Here is an 18,757-nt window from a genome sequence, read left to right as displayed (position 1 = left end):
ACAACCCTCTGGTTCCTAGTCTAGATTAATTCTGAGCCAAAGTCAATATTCCTGTTTGTGTTGCACTTCTCAAAATTCTCATCTACCAAGTTTCTTAGTCCTAAGTCCTCTAAAGCCAGTGTTGCTTTTACTTTTCCTATTTTTAACTTTCCTGAAAACTTGCTCCCCTATCCCCACCCCAAATTCTTCTAAAACTAGCCTTTAAGGTTAGTTTCTATGATTGAGTCCATGACTCAAGAGAAAGCCCGCGTGCAGCAACAAAGACCTAATGCAGCCAAAAATAAATAAATAAAAATAAACAAAAAAATAAAATTTAAAAAAATTAATAAAAACGAATGCAAAAGCCAGTATAGGTTGCTTTTCCAAATCTGAAATTCCCCACAGTTTTGCTTTACCTTTGCATCAGTTAACTGAAATGATAAATGTATACCCACCAATTTTTGTACTTCCATACACACATTTTGTGTTGTGCAACTTAAACTACCTTTGGCAAATGAAGCAGCATTCTGTAACAAAGCACTGAGTTTGAGTTTTGTTAACACCTTCATAAATCATGCAGATGGGATCTTTGGCTACTCCCAGCTACACATGTTAAAAATATCCTGTACCTTGCTGATGTTTCTGGACCTTCAAGGTCAATAGGCTCATCCTTTGCAGACTTGTGAATTCTTGGAAGTTTATCTTTCCTCTCCTTTTCTTAGATTGCCCCTGCAGTTGCTTGGTGCAGACTTCTTTCATCTTAGGTCGACCTTCATCCTCCCTCTTCCTCCTCTCCCTCACCCCTGTCTCCCACCCCTCCTTTTACTATAAAAGAGAAGGAATCTGTTAGTAGTCATTTTTCCTGTGGGTGACTGACTAGTGACATTTGGGGGGAATATGTTCTTGTCAAGATATTCTAGGCTAGTCCTGCAGTTTTAAAATACCTTAAAGCTTTCTTGCTTGTTATAGGAACTTAAAACCAATTAACTAGCACGTGAGTGAATACTATAGGGACCCCAGAAATCATCCTAAGCCTCTTAGGCTGGCTCTGCGAATAAACTTTTTAAAATTCTTTCAGAGGTGACTCGCGTTGGAGAAAGCAAGTTAGAAGTGACCACATCTGCTGATTCCAAACCCATGCCCCTCCCGGTTAGGGGGTGACCTCAGGGAAGACTCACATAGTGCTTCTGGGACTCCTTCTGGGATCAGCTGAGGCCAAAGGCTCTTTACTTTTCTTTTTTTTTTTTTTATTAATTTTTATTTGAGTATAGTTGCTTTACAATGTTGTGTTAATTTCTGCTATACAGCAAAGTGAATAAGTTATATGTATACACATATCCCCTCTTTTTTAGATTTCCTTCCCGTTTAGGTCACCACAGAGCACTGAGTAGAGTTCCCTGTGCTATACAGTAGGTTCTCATTAGTTATCTCTTTTATACATAGTAGTGTATATATGTCAATCCCAATTACCCAATCAAAGACCCTTTTCTTAAATACCGTCCTGAAGGAGGGGGAAAGCACAGGAGGGCATAATAAGTACCCCCTTACCCCACAACCTCTAAGAGAAAACATCCTTCTCATCAGACAAAAGTATGTGATAAACAACCATGCAAATTGTGAAATATGTTAGAAGCCTTTGTTTTTAAAAATTAACCATTTTAATTTAGGTAGAAATAACTACCCACATTCAACAATCCAGGCAAGCTTTTCCCTAACAGTTGGGTTGCACTACACCCTGTGCTGCTTTTTAAATATTTCCACCTTGACAAGGTTCCAGGTCCAGCCCAGGCCCAGCCCCCATCGTGCCTGAGTGCAGTTCTGTCCTCACTTTAACTTAACCTTCATCCTTTCTTCCCAAGTGACATGCATGTGTATTTTCATTTTCTGACCCAGTTATGTAGGTGATATTGAATGAGAATTTCAAATATAAGATTCTCTTTAAACCTCTTACACCCTCTTCCAACCCTCCAAATAAAAAGATCCAGTGTTTTAGGATGCACTGCTGTGTCTTCTTGCTGTGTGATACAAGCTTGAAAAAAAGACATGTGTCCTTGGTACTCTTTCATTAACAGAAGTTTTAGAAACACATGTGCACCATGCCCTTTATATGTGCTCTTTCAGCCATTTCCTCACCATCCAAGTGAAGTGGACCTTGGGGAGCTATTAATGCTATCTTCCAAGCTGGAAACTTTTTTTTTAATAAGTGCAAACAGACCAAAAATGGATAAGTAATAGAGTTTGAGATTTCTGGCTACCAGAAGCTTTCCATTCTGTAGAACACAGTGTTCACATCACATATATAAGGCTGATGCTTTTATTTTGTTTTAATAGTGATGGTGGTGGGGTGCTGAGCCCAGCGGAGTTAGGGAACATGCCCAAGTTCATACAGTGAGTACCTGAGAAAGCATGATGCTTTCAACCCTGCCCTAATTACTTAACGAGTATATATACCATGGATAAGGCTGCAGACCATAACTAACCTTCATTTCCAAATAAGTAAAGAAAAAGGAATTGAGGAGAAGGAGAATTAATGAAACGATAAGTGCAAATCACTCAGCCCAGTGTCCGGCACATGGTAACTTCTCAGTAAATGTTAGCAAGCATTGTTGCCCCACTGTCAACTCTTTGAGGACTTTCTTTCAGAAAGAATATTAATGATGCATTATTTCTTGCCTGTGAGATGTGAAGTTATTGACTTATCACTGCTGGGCTTGGCATGTTGAGCCCTGTTTCTGTTTATTAATGTGATGAAGTTACTTGTGGTGAGGGAGTGTCCCCGCTGTGTGGTGGCAGTAATTATCAGTGTTGCTGTGAGGCTGCAGGAACCGATTGCTAGCAAAGGCTGGTTTCTTTCTTTCTTTTTCTTTAAAAAAAAAATCCCATTACATAATTTAACAATCATTTTGTTCCATAGTGAGATGAAAAGAACTTAGCAGCCCTCAGCTAGAGCTGAATGGAGAAGCAAATTATAGAAACCACTGACATTAGTGCCTGGCTAGAGCAGGATTGTTTCCTACTGAATATTTGAAAGTGTTTTGTCCAATCTAATTTTGAAAGACCGGAGTCACTGGGCTTCCACTGCTTTCCTTGGGAATTATAATTATGTGGCTAATAGAGCTCAATGGTGGGACATTTTCTCCAGCTGATACAGGAGCAATGGATGCATTTGTAGGAGGTCTGGTCACTGTGTTTTTCAAGGTAGGATTTGGAGAAGGGGCACAAACATGTTTTGCGCACTTGAGAAAATGTTCTTTTCTTTCTACCCAAAGATGTTTCTTTGGTCCATCCTGCTGCTGTTAAACCACAATTTACATAACTGAGATTTTCTTTAACTTTGTATTTATAGAGAATCCCCAAAATACACAAAAGTAGACAGAACAGTATAATGTGCCCAAAACTAGCCCCAACAGTCATCAAACCAGTAGTCAATCCTGCCCCATCTACACAGCCATCTACTTCCTCCCTTCCATTATTTTGAAACAAATCTCATCATCTTTAAAAAAAAAAAAATTCGGGTAAAATACACACAGCTTGAAATTTACCATTTTAATAATTTTAAGGTGTATAATTCAGTGGGATTAAGTACACAATGTTGCGCAAACATCACCTCTGTCTAGTTCTAGAACTTTTTCATCACCCCAAAAGGAAACTCTGTACCCATTAAGCTGGAACTCCCATTCTTCCCTCCACCTAGTGCCTGGAAACCACTAATCTGCTTTCTGTCTCTGTGTATTTGCCTTTTCTGGATATTTCATATGAATGGATTCATACAGTATTTAGCATTTTTCCTCTGGCTTATTTCAGTAAGCATAATGTTTTCAAGATTCATCCAATGTTGTATCATGCATCAGTACTTCATTCCTTTTCACAGCTGATAATACTCTATTGTATGCCTATACCACATTTTATTCATCTGATGATGGACAGTTTGGTTAATTCCACCTTTTGTCTATTGTGAACAGTACTGCTTTGAACATTCATATGCAAGTTTTTGTCTGAACACCTGTTTTCCATTTTGGGGGGTATATACCTAGAAGTGGAATTGCTAGGTCATGTGGTATTTCTATGTTTTAACTTATTGAGGAACCATCAAACAGTTTGTCTCAGTTTACATTCCCTCCAGCAATGTAGGAGGGTTCCAATTTCTCCACATTTTGCCAGCATATTATTTTCTGCTTTTTTTTTTTTTTTTTTTTAATTATAGTCATCCTAGAAGGTGTGGAGTGATATCTCATTCTGCTTTTGACTCACGTTTTCCTAACGACTATTGATGTGGAACATTGTTAGCTATTTGTATATATTCTTCGGAGAAATGTCTATTCAAGTGTTTTGCCTGTTTTTAAATTGTGTTGTTTATACTTTTGTTGTTGAGTTGTAAGAGTTCTTTATACAATTTGGATACTAGACCCTTATTAGATACGTGATTTGCATATACTTTTCTATGGGTTGTTATTTCACTCTCTTGATAGTATCCTTCAGTGCACAAAATTTTTAATGTTGATGAAATCCAGTTTATCTCTTTCTTTTGTTGTTTGTGCTTTTGCTGTCTTAGTTAAGAAACCATTGTCAAGTCCAAGGTCATGGAAATTTACCCCATGTTCTCTCCTAAGAGTTTTACAGTTGTAGCTCTTATAGTTAGGTCTTTGATCCATTTTGAGATATTTTTTGTATGTGGCATGAGGTAAGGGTTCAACATCATTCTTTCACATGTGGCTATCCAGTTGACCCTGTACTATTTGTAGAAGAAACTATCATCATATCATTTTATCCATAGTACTCCAGTATGTTTCTCTAAAATATAGGACCATTTTTTCAGATATCCACAGTACTATTATCACACTTAAAAAATGTCAACCACATTTCCTTAGTGTCAGCAAATATCTAGACTGTAGACTGTCTCAAAAATTTTAGCAGCATTAAAAAAAAAAATTAGTATCCAGATAAGTTGCATCCATTGCAATTTGTTGGTATATCTTTTTAAATGTTTTAAAATCTACAGATTTCCCCTCCATCTCTCTTTATCCTTCTTGATATATATTTGTTGAAGCAAATGGGCCATTTACCCTGTGGAGTTTTTTATTCTAGGTTTTGTTGATTATATCCCCATGATGTAACATGTTCCTCAGTCCTCTGAATTTCCTGTAAATTGGTAACTGGAAGTAGAGGCTTGATCAGATTTAGTTTTGGGTTTTTGTTTTGTTTAGTTTTTTTGTTTTTGGCAAGACTACTCTTGAGGTGATGTTGTGTTATTCTAATCAAGAAGCAAATCATAACTGGTTACTTCTTTTTTTTTTTTTTATGTTAGCAGTCACTGATCATCAGTGCCTAAATCCACTAGTTTATTAGAGGTTGTGAAATAATGATATTCTAATTCTATTATGTCTTCTTCACTTATTAGATGGAATATTTGTTTTTCGTGAAGAGAAGTTTTACCTCTTTTATTACTTAATCACTGTGGTAAAACTTGTATAAGAAAGGCAGTGTAAATTCTTCATTCTTTCCCTTTATCTACCAGTCTCAATATAAGAAGGTGGTTCTTCATTTTCTTCAAACAGTGCCAATTATATTCTTTTTTTTTTTTTTTTTTTTTGAGGTACGCGGGCCTCTCACTGTTGTGGCCTCTCCTCTCCCGTTGCGGAGCACAGGCTCCACGGCCATGGCTCATGGGCCCAGCCGCTCCGCGGCATGTGGGATCCTCCCGGACCGGGGCACGAACCCGTGTCCCCTGCATCGGCAGGCAGACTCTCAACCACTGCGCCACCAGGGAAACCCCCCGATTATATTGTTTTTAAGGGGTGTCTTTATTAATGCATTTAGTTCAGCATATTTAATGTGTTTCAAGATATTGCAGTTCTTATTCTTACCAATGCTCAAATTATCCCATCTTTGGCCAGTGAGACCTCTTAAAGTTGATTCCTCAGTCCTTTCTAACATGATATTGTGGTCTTTGATAGCTTCCTGGCTCTCATATATGGTAATTTTACAACTGTTACTGGGTTGGAACGAGGTCTATTGTGGCATTTTCAAATTTCCTTACAAAAGCTCCTGATCAGTCTCCACCGGTACTCTGGAGAAGATTGGAGGGTTTCATTACCCTTTGTAAGATCATAAGAAGATAAATCAGAACAGACATTAGAAACTCATTCAGGAAACTCATTTCATGAGTTTTTATTGTTTCAACCAGACATGCAGGAAAAGAAAGGGAACATTATTTCTGCCCAGAGATCTTACAGCCTGGTGGGGTATCTTTTAGGACCTGGTGACACGGCGCTGAGGTTAGGAATGTACGTTTGGACAAAGCCAAAACCATCAATGTGATTTCATTATGGCCCCATATTAGTTCTGTTTCTAGTGTCAAATCAGAGATTGATTGCTAGTCATTTAAATTATTGTCACAAAAAGATGACTTTTGTGGCAGACTTTTTGAAGAAGAGGGAGAATGTATGGAAATGGATGTGTTTCTCTAAACCTAGAAAATGAATGTAAAAGCAAATGGATAGCTTTTCCTCTTCTAGTCTCTACTCCTCCATTAACTAAAGGGAGCTGTTCATTTTCTGCCTATTTTATAAAGTTGCTGAGTACTGTAATGAGTTTATATTTATAGAGAACTTGGAGCTTTGGGGATGAAAAGTGCTAAATTAGGGCTTATTGTTTATTGAATTTATTTGATATGTCCAGCCTCCTGGGAACATTTGCTGAAGTTAATTAAAAGCAGATAGTCCTCACTCTGACAGCTTAAAGTGCCACTTACAAGCCAATAACATAAACAGTGTGCACTTGAATTGTTCTGACTTGGGATTGCCTAGACAACCACAGCTCTTTCAGACAGGGGAATGATGCTACTTTTATAGGAAAGTTGAGTTTGACCATTGGATAAAAACACAGGGATATTCTCAACTACATCTGTGCCACCTAACTGCCCTCGTTTAAAACAAATACTTAGAATATGAAGATTTTCCTAGTTTTCCAGCTATAATTTTCAGGTTGGAAAATTAAAAATAATCTTTCCTTTCTTTCATTTTGGGGAAAAATTAAGATAAAAATTTATGTTTTATATATCGTTTTATGGTCACTTTTTCTTTGCAGGAATGGCATTCCAGAGCAGCCAGGTGGGACACCTTATGCTTTCTTAACTCATTGGAAGCCGTGAAGTGGAATGATAATAATGGCATGTCTGCTTCCTTTGCCAGTTGGTGATGGAGTTTTGTGGTGCTGGCTCTGTCACTGACCTGATCAAGAACACGAAAGGTAACACGTTGAAGGAAGAGTGGATCGCGTACATCTGCAGGGAGATCTTACGAGTAAGTAACAACACGGGATACCTTGGGAGGTGTTGAACTTTGCACTGACCTTCCACTAATTTGTAAACGTGTGCGCTCTCATTTGGAGGGTTAATTGGGTGATTTCTCTTAACCTGGGATTCATTTCCTATGGGGTTTCCAATTGGAAATCTGATTTTGGATCACAGAGATAGTGTCCCACTTAGGAAATGGATTGTTTAGGGATATTTTGATCACTCATTTGAGTTTTCCATTTGTGAAAGTTTAAGGCTTGTGTGACTTTAGCCATTTTAGTACATATAACCTAGTTTAATTGATTTTACCTTAAAAAAATTCTCTGAGACAATATCTAAAAGCAGGCAAGACAGTGGACAAGAATGTGCCCATTTGCCCGGTTTTGCCCGCAAATCGCACAATCAGACAATCTAGACAATAGTGTCATGTATTTGCTGAGTTCACTTCAGGGAGAAGGAGGTAATTGGTCATATTTTAGTTTGTTCAGATTAGTTTAATTATCTCTTGCTACTAATAAGGAGGCTATTATATGTCCACTGAGCATTCTTACTAGATCTGCTTGGAAGCTATTTATTTACTTATTTATTTACTCTACCTTCTTAGTATAAGGGAACAAAAGGTAAAACAGTTTGCGTGATGTGTCCAAAATATGCCTTTGAGAGACAGATTATGTGCTGGGGAAGAAAGGAAAGGAGGGAGGGAGGAAGGCATTAAAAAACTATGTGTATCCCTTTAATTCAACCCACATTAGGAAAAAAAAACAAATAGAAAATGAAATTTTAAAATGCTAACACTTGTATTAGCATAAAAGTTCAAATACTTAAAAATAAATGTACAGAAACATGTGAGTGATTTCTACACTGGAAACTACAAAATATTACAGACAAAGAAGACATTAATAAATAGAGGTGTATATACTATTTCATGAATCAGAACGCTCAATATTATAATGATGTTATTTCTCCCTAATCTGATCCTTGGTATCATTAAACTGCCTGTCAAAATCCTTCTAGGTACATTTGTCGATCTTGACAAGCTGATTTTTAAAACATTGTATGGAAATACGAAAGGCCAAGAATAGCCAAGGCAATTTTGAGGAACAAAGCTGAAGTATTTGTGCTGCCGGTTACCAGGACTTATTATAAAGCTGCTAAGTAATTTAAACAGAGTGGTATTGTCACAAGAATAGACAATGGCCAATGAAACAGAATGGAGAGTCCATGAACAGACCCACTCATACGGACACCTGATTTATGACAAAAGCAGTGCTGCAACACGTAGGGAAAGGGTCTTTTAATCAGTAAATAGTGTTTGATCAGTTGAATATCCATATAAAAACATGAAGCTTATACCTGCTTTATATCATATTTTAAAATTAATTCCAGGTGGATTATGGTTATAAGTACAAAAGATATAAAAAAATAAAGCTCTTAAGAGAAGATATAGGATAATACCTCCATGGTTTGGAGAAGGCAAAAAGATTTCTCAGAGCACAGAACAAAACTTGAGGGAAAAACAATGAGGTATGCTTGCTGAACTCCTTCAAGTCTGACATGTATCTCCAAGTATTGATGTGCCATTGTGTAAAGTTAATTTGGATTTCTGGTGTAGAATTTGACTCATTCAGGAAAGCATGACAGATTATTTAGTTATCCAGACCACCCCATGGGTGCCAAGAATCTACTGAGTCTTCAGGGCTGGTTCTGCCCACTCTGGCTTTCTGCACTCCTGGGTAACCCTACTGGGGATCAGTCACGTGATCTCCAGGGTTCTAAAAGCAGCAAGGATGTTTCACCCCATGAGTATCTCTCAATAGCTGGTCTTAAAACGTGTGAAAACGTGGTTTTCTTCCTTCTTCCAATATGTTCTCCCAAATGATAATACTGGTATTTGAGACATAGTGACTCATTGGAAGGGACATTTGATCACCCAAAGGTCCCTAGCCGCAAGAAGTTTCAGAGAAGACCCTCCATGCATTTTATGATCTCATTAAATACAACCTTTGGCTCACTTACATGCTGTGGTATCTGCTTCCAACCACTTTGATGGTAAAAGAAGGAAATGGATCTTCAGTCCCTCTTTTAAGGATTCATGGAGTGGTAATATGCTGTGAAAACTATACATTTTAATCTATTTGATGCCTACCTCAAGCCAAATCGACTAGATAAAAAAGGTAATTTTATAAGACCCAAACTAGCGCCTCAAACTGTCCTGTCTCATGGTTTATGTTTACTGATATTCCTAAACACAAACATGGATCTTTCGGGTCATTCATATTCTCATGCTGAATTTTCTCAACAAAAGGGGATTCAGATATCTAGTTCTTTTTTTTCTCTTTGTTTCAACTTCATCTTTCATACCATGGTTTTGTTATTGTGGATAAAAAATTAAAACTACAGAAAATCATAAAGAAAAAACAACAACACTTGGGTATCCAATACCTTGAATTAACAAGTGTTAGCATAACATGATTTACTTCAGTACTCCATTTTTAGATTCTTTTAGGTTACAGTTTATCTGAGAAACATGAGACCACCTTAGAACAAGTCTGTAGGTTTTCGAACCCACACCACAAAAAAACCCCCAAAATCAGAGTAATTCATGGAGAAATGGAACACAATCAGGTTGAGATGTCACTGAATAATTATTTCACATAATGAGCACAGAGTCACAAATATAAAGCACTAAAAATGACAGTGATGAACATTAACAAAGGAAATAGAAGTTGCTGTTTTCCTTTTTTAATGTGAGACATTGGCTAAAGCCAATGGGAAATTTCTTGGCTGGTCTGAGTAATATTTTATTGTGCTTAATTCAAATTGTATAATAACTTTTAAATTCAAAAAGTGGAGGCTTCAGTTAAATCAGATTTCTGTACAGACTCTGTAGATATTACTGTTACCAACTGGCAAATACCGGTGGTCCTCACTATTCACAGTACTGTTAGCTGAAACATGTGCATGTTGAAACATGTGCATGTGTCATGGCCTGTGTGGTTCCTTGTTACCCGAGATAAAAGCTGATATGCAAGTGTTTCATTTAACACCGTACCAGGCATTGCAATGACCACCTGTATATTTCAGTTTATATTGATCATTGCCTGAAGTTTAGAACAAACAAACATTGTGCTCCATTTAGAATTATGACCACATGAAAGATATAAATAAAATAATGAAAGTATCTCTGGGTGAGTTTAAATTTTTTGGATCATTAACATCCAAAATAATTTTTTACATCTGGATTTATATTCCTATTAACCCGTCTCAACTCTCCTTCATTCCAGGGGCTGAGTCACCTGCACCAGCATAAAGTGATTCATCGAGATATTAAAGGGCAAAATGTCTTGCTGACTGAAAATGCAGAAGTTAAACTAGGTAAGAACAGAATCCAGTGAGCTTAGGAATTGCAGAAAATGATAGGATCATTTCAGGTTTTTTTTTTTTTTTTAAATAATTAATGTAAATTTGTCGCTGTGGATTTGGAGGTCATTGTACCTAGAATAGAAAGGAAAATGTTTCTTTGGCTATTTAAAAAAAAAAACATTTTCTAGGGCTTCCCTGGTGGCGCAGTAGTTGAGAGTCCGCCTGCCGATGCAGGGGACTCGGGTGCGTGCCCCGGTCCGGGAGGATCCCACATGCCGCGGAGCGGCTGGGCCCTTGAGCCATGGCCGCTGAGCCTGCGCTTCCGGAGCCTGTGCTCCGCGGCGGGAGAGGCCGCGACAGTGCGAGGCCCGCGTACCGCAAAAAATAAATAAATAAAACATTTTCTAAAAGCACTTTGAGGAGTGAATTGGTATACAATATGGTAAGCAGATCCATGTGTTTAATCGGTGTGTAGAAACGATTGAGTTTGTTTTTTAAGCAAAGACCCTTTAGATTAGAAGTGACTGACCTTGGAATGATTTCCCCTATCTTACAGTTTGTTTATATTGTTGCTGCTGTAACAATGATGAAATTTTTTTAATTAAAAATATCCACAGGGCTTCCCTGGTGGCGCAGTGATTGAGAGTCTGCCTGCTAATAAAGGGGGCGTGGGTTCGTGCCCCGGTCCGGGAAGATCCCACATGCCACGGAGCGGCTGGGCCCGTGAGCCATGGTCGCTGAGCCTGTGCGTCCGGAGAGACCACAGCAGTAAGAGGCCCACGTACCGCAAAAAAAAAAAAAAAAAAAAAATCCACAGTTAGACATTCATTATTTAGAAAAATGAATTCCTGCTATATTCCCATATGTTTTAAGTTATATTTACATCGATTTCATTATTATCTAGGGCACCTGTACAAAATGGATGCTCAATATTCTACTTCTCGTGCATACTAATTATCCCACTTCCATCTGCAGAGTTATCAGTGAGGGAACCCTTTTCTCTGATCTATTAGAGCCCTTCCCACAATAAGTCTGGGATTATCCAGATAGGGTACAGAATCCCCACACGCATTTGACTACTTGATGTATATGAGTAAGAGCACAGATTGACAAATACTCTGTAGGATATACAATTTGTTTCCTACCAAAGAATCACTGTCCATATAATTGTTCATTTTCAAAGAGATTTAAATGTCTCCTATGGTTATATCCCAAACACTTGCTCTTGCCTTTTTGTTAAAATATACAATTTCCGTTTTTTTCTTAGTTAGAATTTGGGGCCAAACTTTCATCTCATGAATATTCCCTTTTAAAACAAAAGCATACATTAGGTAGGGAAAGCAGTTATATATGTACTGACTACATAAGCTATCCTCAGAGTATTCACTCGTCACTAATTAACAGTTACTTGTTGAGAGAATATTATATGCCAGGTCCTGTACAAAATGCTTTTAGGTAGATGATTTCACTTAAACATCAGAGCAACACCATGTGAATCTCATCATCCTCATTTCATGGATTTGGAAAATGAAGCTCAAAGAGGTTGATCTAGTAGCCCTAGGTTGCATCACTAATAAGTGTCAGAAATGAGATGCAAATTTAGGCAGTCTGACTCCAGAAACTTAGCTGTTAACTACTTTCTTTGCATCCTCTAAATACTATCCTTTATGGCCCAAGCTTGACTTTTATTTAACACCTCTTTTTGGCCCCCCATGTAGCACTGATGTAACCAGATATAACCCCCTGTGCTTTTCTCATTGGTATGCTTTATCCATTTATACATGAAGTTTAAAAGTATACATTGACTAGAGATTATCATACTAACTGAAGTAAGTCAGACAGAGAAGGACAAATATCGTATGATATCACTTATATGTGGGATCTAAAAACATGATACAAATGAACTTATTTGCAAAACAGAAACAGACTCACAGACATAGAAAAAAACTTATGGTTATCAAAGGGGAAGGGTTGGGGGGACAGATAAGAGGTTGGGATTAATGTATACACACTACTACATATAAAATAGATAATCAGCAAGGACCTACTGTATAGCACAAGGAACTCTACTCAATACTCTGTAATAATCTATATGGGAAAAGAATCTGAAAAAGGATAGATATATGTATAACTGAATCACTTTGCTGTACACCTGAAACTAACACAACACTGTAAATCAACTATACTCCAATATAAAATAAAAACTTTTAAAAATATATATACATTCACAATAGTGAAAAGGAAGAAGCAACCTGAGTGTCCAACAGATGAATGGATAAACAAAATGTGGCACCTACATACAATAGACTATTATTTGGTCTTCAAAAATTCAGAAGGAGGGGCTTCCCTGGTGGCGCAGTGGTTGGGAGTCCACCTGCCGGTGCAGGGGACACGGGTTCATGCCCCGGTCCGGGAGGATCCCGCATGCTGCGGAGCGGCTGGGCCCATGAGCCATGGCCGCTGAGCCTGCGCGTCCGCAGCATGTGCTCCGCAACGGGAGAGGCCACAGCAGTGAGAGGCCCGCGTACCGCAAAAAAAAAAAAAAAAAAAAAAAAATTCAGAAGGAGATTCTGATGCGTGCTGCAACATGCATTAGCCTTGAGGATATTATGTTAGGTGAAATAATCTAGTCTCCAAAAGACTAATACTGTATGATTCCACTTATATTATGTATCTGTAGTAGTCAGATCCATAGAGACATAAAGTAGAATGGTACTTTCCGAGGGCCAGGGGCCCGGCGGGGTGGGGAGGAGAGGAGAAAGAGAAGTTAATGTTTAATGGCTACAGAGTTTCAGTTGAGGAAGATGAAAAAGTTCTGGAATTGGATGGTGGTTATAGTTGCACAACAATGTGAATGTACTTAATACCACAAAACGGTCCACTAGAAAGTTGTTAAAATAGTAAATTTTATGTTATGTATATTTTACCACAGTAAAAAAAAATACACATTCATTTTATCACTATGTAAGACCTTAGATGCTAGACTTTATTCATTTGTCTTCCCTTAACTAGTGGACTTTGGAGTCAGTGCCCAGCTCGATCGAACAGTGGGCAGGAGGAATACCTTCATCGGGACGCCCTACTGGATGGCTCCAGAAGTTATTGCCTGTGACGAAAACCCAGATGCCACATATGATTTCAAGGTATGACTTCTTACTTCTTCATTACGTTTCGAAGCATGCCTAACACCTCACCCTAAGACTGGTAGAGAATTCTCTCATGGCTTTGGGCTTGTGATTTGTATAATCCAAAGGGAGAACTAAAAAACATTACTTGAGTTTAAAATTAGAAGACATCCAAGTGAGAGTCTTTGTAATGAACTCATCCATCATATCTGATTGCCTATTGGTAAAAAATGTTTAAACCATTTTCTGTATTCTTTTGAACTTCTCTTGCTTCTTATTAGAAAACATTTCTATTTTGGTTATAGTTTAGATTTTTGGCAAAGTATATATATTCTGAGAGCTTTTCATGTTAAAAGAAATCAAGATATGAGTTTGTTCTTGGGGATCATCTTTTTCTGATTAAAAATAATCATATTTACTCATTTCTACATTGCTCAAAGTTTAATTATTAGAGTTTCTTTTCAATGAGAGAGAACCAAATGGGATGTTGGTAGCTACTTTATGGTGTTTCTGTAGCCTGTTGCAGTGTTTCATAGAAATCTGATTTATGGCTTGATACTTTGTACCATAAACTAGAAATATGCTAATAAATTCAAAGCAGTGTTTAAGTAGAGAGGTGGAAGTTGTCGCCTTCTCCAAGAAGCCCTCCTCTTTTCCATTCTGCTAGGCAATAATCAAACATAATTTGTGTTTACTATCCCATCGATAGCTGCAATGTCAGGTGACATTGTTGTTGTGAATTACAGCTGAAAGTTGAGACCTTAAGGTTGGAGGTAAATGAGATGTAGGAACTGTGGGTATTCAGATTATCCAGTAGACAGAGAGACACCCTGTGGTCTCTGTGTAGATCACAGGACAACCTTGGGGAAAACCTGATAGTCATTTCATAGGTGAATGGACCTTTTTTTTCAATTATTTGAGGTAACATTGGTTTATAACATAAGTTTCATGGATACATTATAATTCAACTTCTGTATACTCTACAGCGTGCTCACTACCAGAAGTCTTGTTTCCCTCCATCACCATACAATTGATCCCTTTTCCCCATTTTGTGCCCCCTTTCCGCACTGGTAACCACCAATCTGTTCTCTGTAACTATGTGTTCGTTTTTGTTTTGTTTGTTCATTTCTTTCTTTTTTTCTTAAATTTTTTTATTGAGGTATAGTTGGTTTACAATGCTGTGCCAATCTCTACTGTACAGCAAAGAGACTCAGTTATACATACATACATATTCTTTTTTATATTCTTTTCCATTATGGTTTATCACAGGTGATGGAATATAGTTCCCTGTGCTATACAGTAGGACCTTATTGTTTATCCATTCTAAATGTAATAGTTTGCATCTACCACCCCCAAACTCCCAGTCCATCCCTCTCCCTCCCCTCTCCCCCAGCCTTGGCAACCACAAGTCTGTTGTCTATGTCTAGGAGTCTGCTTCTGTTTTGTAGATAGGTGCATTTGTGCCTTATTTTAGGTTCCACATATAAGTGATATCATATGATATTTGTCTTTCTCTTTCTGACTTACTTCACTTAGTATGATAATCTCATGTTGCTACAAATGGCCTTATTTTGTTCTTTTTTATGATTGAGTAGTGTTCCATTGTATATATGTACCACGTCTTTATCCATTCATCTATTGGTGGACATTTAGGTTGTTTCCATGTTTTTGCTATTGTGAACAGTGCTGCTATCAACATAGGGGTACATGTATCTTTTTAGTTTTTAACATCTTTATTGGAGTATAATTGTTTTACAATGGTGTGTTAGTTTCTGCTGTATAACAAAGTGAATCAGAAGCTGGGACGAAGTGAGAGAGTGGCATGGACATATATACACTACCAAATGTAAAATAGGTAGCTAGTGGGAAGCAGCCACATAGCACAGGGAGATCATCAGCTCCATGCCTTGTGCCCACCTAGAGGGGTGGGATAGGATGGGTGGGAGGGAGACTCAAGAGGGAGGAGATACGGGGATATATGTTTATGTTCATTTATTTCTTATATTCCACATATGAGTGAAATCATACAGTATTTGTCCTTCTCCATTAGACTTATTTCACTTACCATAATAGCCTCAAGGTCCATCCATGTTGTCACAAATGGCAAGAGTTCATCTTTTTATGGCTGAGTAGTATTCCATTGTGTGTGTGTGTGTGTGTGTGTGTGTGTGTGTGTGTATGTGTGTGTGTATATATATATATTTCCATACCTTGGCTATTGTGAATATTACTGCAGTGCATATATCTTTTCAAATTAGTGTTTTCATATTCTTTGGATAGATACTCAGATGTGGAATAGCTGGATCATATGGTAGTTCTAGTCTTAATCTTTTAAGGATCTCCCTACTGTTTTCCATAGTTTCTGCACCAGTTTACATTCTCACCAACAGTCTACAAGGGTTCCCTTTTGTCCTCATACTCTCCAACTCTTTGTTATTTCTTGTTTCTGTTTTTTATAATAGCTGTTCTAACAAGTGTGAGGTGATATCTCATTGTGGTTTTGATTTGCAATTCCCTAATAATTAGTGATGTTGAACATCTTTTCATGTGTCCGTTGGTCATCTGTATGTCTTCCTTGGAAAAAATATATATCATCTCCTCTGCCCATTTTTTCAATTAGATTGTTTGGGGGTTTTTTGTTGTTGAGTTGTATGAGGGTTTTTTTTGTTTTTTTTTTTTTTTTGCGGTACGCGGGCCTCTCACTGTTGTGGCCTCTCCCGTTGCGGAGCACAGGCTCCGGACGCGCAGGCTCAGCGGCCATGGCTCACGGAGCCAGCTGCTCCGCGGCATGTGGGATCTTCCCGGACCGGGGCACGAACCCGTGTCCCCTGCATCGGCAGGCGGACTCTCAACCACTGCACCACCAGGGAAGCCCCAGTTGTATGAGTTTTTAATATTTTGGATATTAACCTTTTGTAGGATATATGACTTACAAGTATCTTCTTCTATTCAGTAGGTTGCCTTTTTGAATTGTTGATGGTTTCTTTTGCTGTGCGGAAGCTTTTTAGTGTGATGTGATCCCACTTGTTTATTTTTGCTTTTGTTGCCCTTGCCTGAGGAGACATATTCAAAAAGATATTGCTAAGGCTGATGTCAAAGAGTGTACCACCTATGTTTTCTTCTAGGAGCTTTATGGTTTCAGGTCTTATATTCAAATCTTTAATCCATTTTAAGTTAATTTTTCTGTACCATGTAAAATGGCAGTCTAGTTTCATTCTTTTGCATGTGGCTGTCCAGTTTTCCCACCACATTTATTGATGAAACTTTCCTTTATCCACTGTACGTTCTTGGCTCCTTTGTCTTAATTAGTTGTCTGTATGTGTGGAGGGCTCTCAGTTCTGTTCCATTGATCTGTGTGTCTGTTTTTATGCCAATACTCTGCAGTTTTGATCACTATAGCTTTGTAGTATAATTTAAAATCAGGGAATATGATAACCCCAGCTTTGTTCCTTTTTCCTCAGGATTGCTTTTCAGGATCTTTTGTGGTTCCATACAAATTTTAGAATTTTTAATTCTGTTTCTGTAAAAAATGTCACTAGGATTTTGACAAGGATTATATTGAATCTGTAGATTACTTTAGGTATATGGACATTTTAACAATGTTAATACCTCCAATCCATGAGCACAGAATAGTTTTCTATTTCTTTGTGTCTTCTTCAATTTCTTGAAACAATGTCTTATGGTTTTCAGTAACAGTTTTCACCTCCTTGGTTAAATTTATTCCTAGATATTTTATTCTTTTTGTTGCAATTGTAAATGAGATTTTCTTAATTTCTCTTTCTGCTAGTTTGTTAGAGTATCAAAACACAATAGATTTTTGTATATTTATTTTGCAACTTCACTGTATTCGTTTATTATTTCTAACAGTTCCTTTAGTAGTGTCTTTAGGATTTTCTATGTGTAAAATCAATAGAAAACCAATGTCATCTGCAAATAGTGACAGTTTTACTTCTTCCTTTCCAATTTGGATGCATTTTATTTCTTTTTCTTGCCTATCTGCTCTGGCTAGGACTTCCAATACTACGCTGACTAAGAGTGTAAGAGTGGTGAGTGGGCATCCTTGTCTTGTTCCTGATTTTAGAGGGCTAGCTTTCAGGTCTTGACCACTGAGTATTTTAGCTGTGAGTTTGTCATAGATGGCCTTTGTTATGTTGAGGTACGTTCCTTCTATATCCGTTTTTTTTTTTTTTTAATACAAATGGATGTTGAATCTTGTCAAATATTTTCCTTGCATCTATTGAGATGATCATATGATTTTTATCCTTCAGTTTGTTGATATGGTGTATCACATTGATTCCAGATGTTGACCCTTCCTTGCATCCCTGGAATAAATCCCACTTGATCCTTTTAATGTGTTGTTGTTTTGGTTTTTTAATACTTTGTTGAGGATTCTTGCATCTATGTTCATCAGAGATATTGGCCTGTAGTTTTCTTTTTTTGTCTGGTTTTGGTATCAGGGTAATGTTGCCCTCGTCCAATGAATTAGGAAGTGTTCTAGCCTCTTCAGTTTTTTGGAAGAGTTTGGAAGTTTAGGTATGACATCTTTGAATGCTTCATCAGTGAAGCCTCGTGGTCCTGAACTTTTGTTTGGGGAGATGTTTTTGATTACTGTTTCAATCTCCTTACTAGTGATTGGTCTACTCACATTTTTTATTTCTTCGTGATTCAGTCTTGGAAGGGTGTATGCTTCTAAGAATGTATCTATTTCTTCTAGACTGTCCAATTTGTTGGCGTATAGCTGTTCATAGTAGTCTCATGATTCTTTGTATTTCTGTGGTATCTGTTGTAAGAGAAATGAACTTCTCTTTCATTTCTGATTTTATTTATTTGAGCCTTCTCTCTTATTTTCTTCGTGAATCTAGCTAAAGGTTTGTCAATTTTATCTTTTCAAGAACATAGGCGCATGGACTTTTCTTTCTTTTTTTTTTAAACGTTTTTATTGGAGTATAATTGCTTTACAATCGTGTGTTAGTTTCTGCTTTATAACGAAGTGCAT

General features: G+C 37.6%; 1 protein-coding gene across 1 annotated transcript in view; it reads left to right on the top strand.

The window, feature by feature from the left end:
• Positions 1 to 18,757, top strand: part of TNIK (TRAF2 and NCK interacting kinase) — a 414,109-nt gene that overhangs the window by 269,102 nt on the left and 126,250 nt on the right. The window contains exons 5-7 of the mRNA XM_065876880.1: positions 7,170 to 7,280; positions 10,558 to 10,648; positions 13,649 to 13,779. Coding sequence (XP_065732952.1) covers positions 7,170 to 7,280; positions 10,558 to 10,648; positions 13,649 to 13,779 — 333 coding nt within the window. The remainder of the gene's footprint in view (positions 1 to 7,169; positions 7,281 to 10,557; positions 10,649 to 13,648; positions 13,780 to 18,757) is intronic.

This window comes from Phocoena phocoena, chromosome 4 (assembly GCF_963924675.1).
Source record: "Phocoena phocoena chromosome 4, mPhoPho1.1, whole genome shotgun sequence".
NCBI classification, from domain to species: domain Eukaryota; kingdom Metazoa; phylum Chordata; class Mammalia; order Artiodactyla; family Phocoenidae; genus Phocoena; species Phocoena phocoena.
The sequence above is the reverse complement of the archived record's forward strand: the minus strand, read 5'-3'. Positions and strand labels throughout refer to the sequence as shown.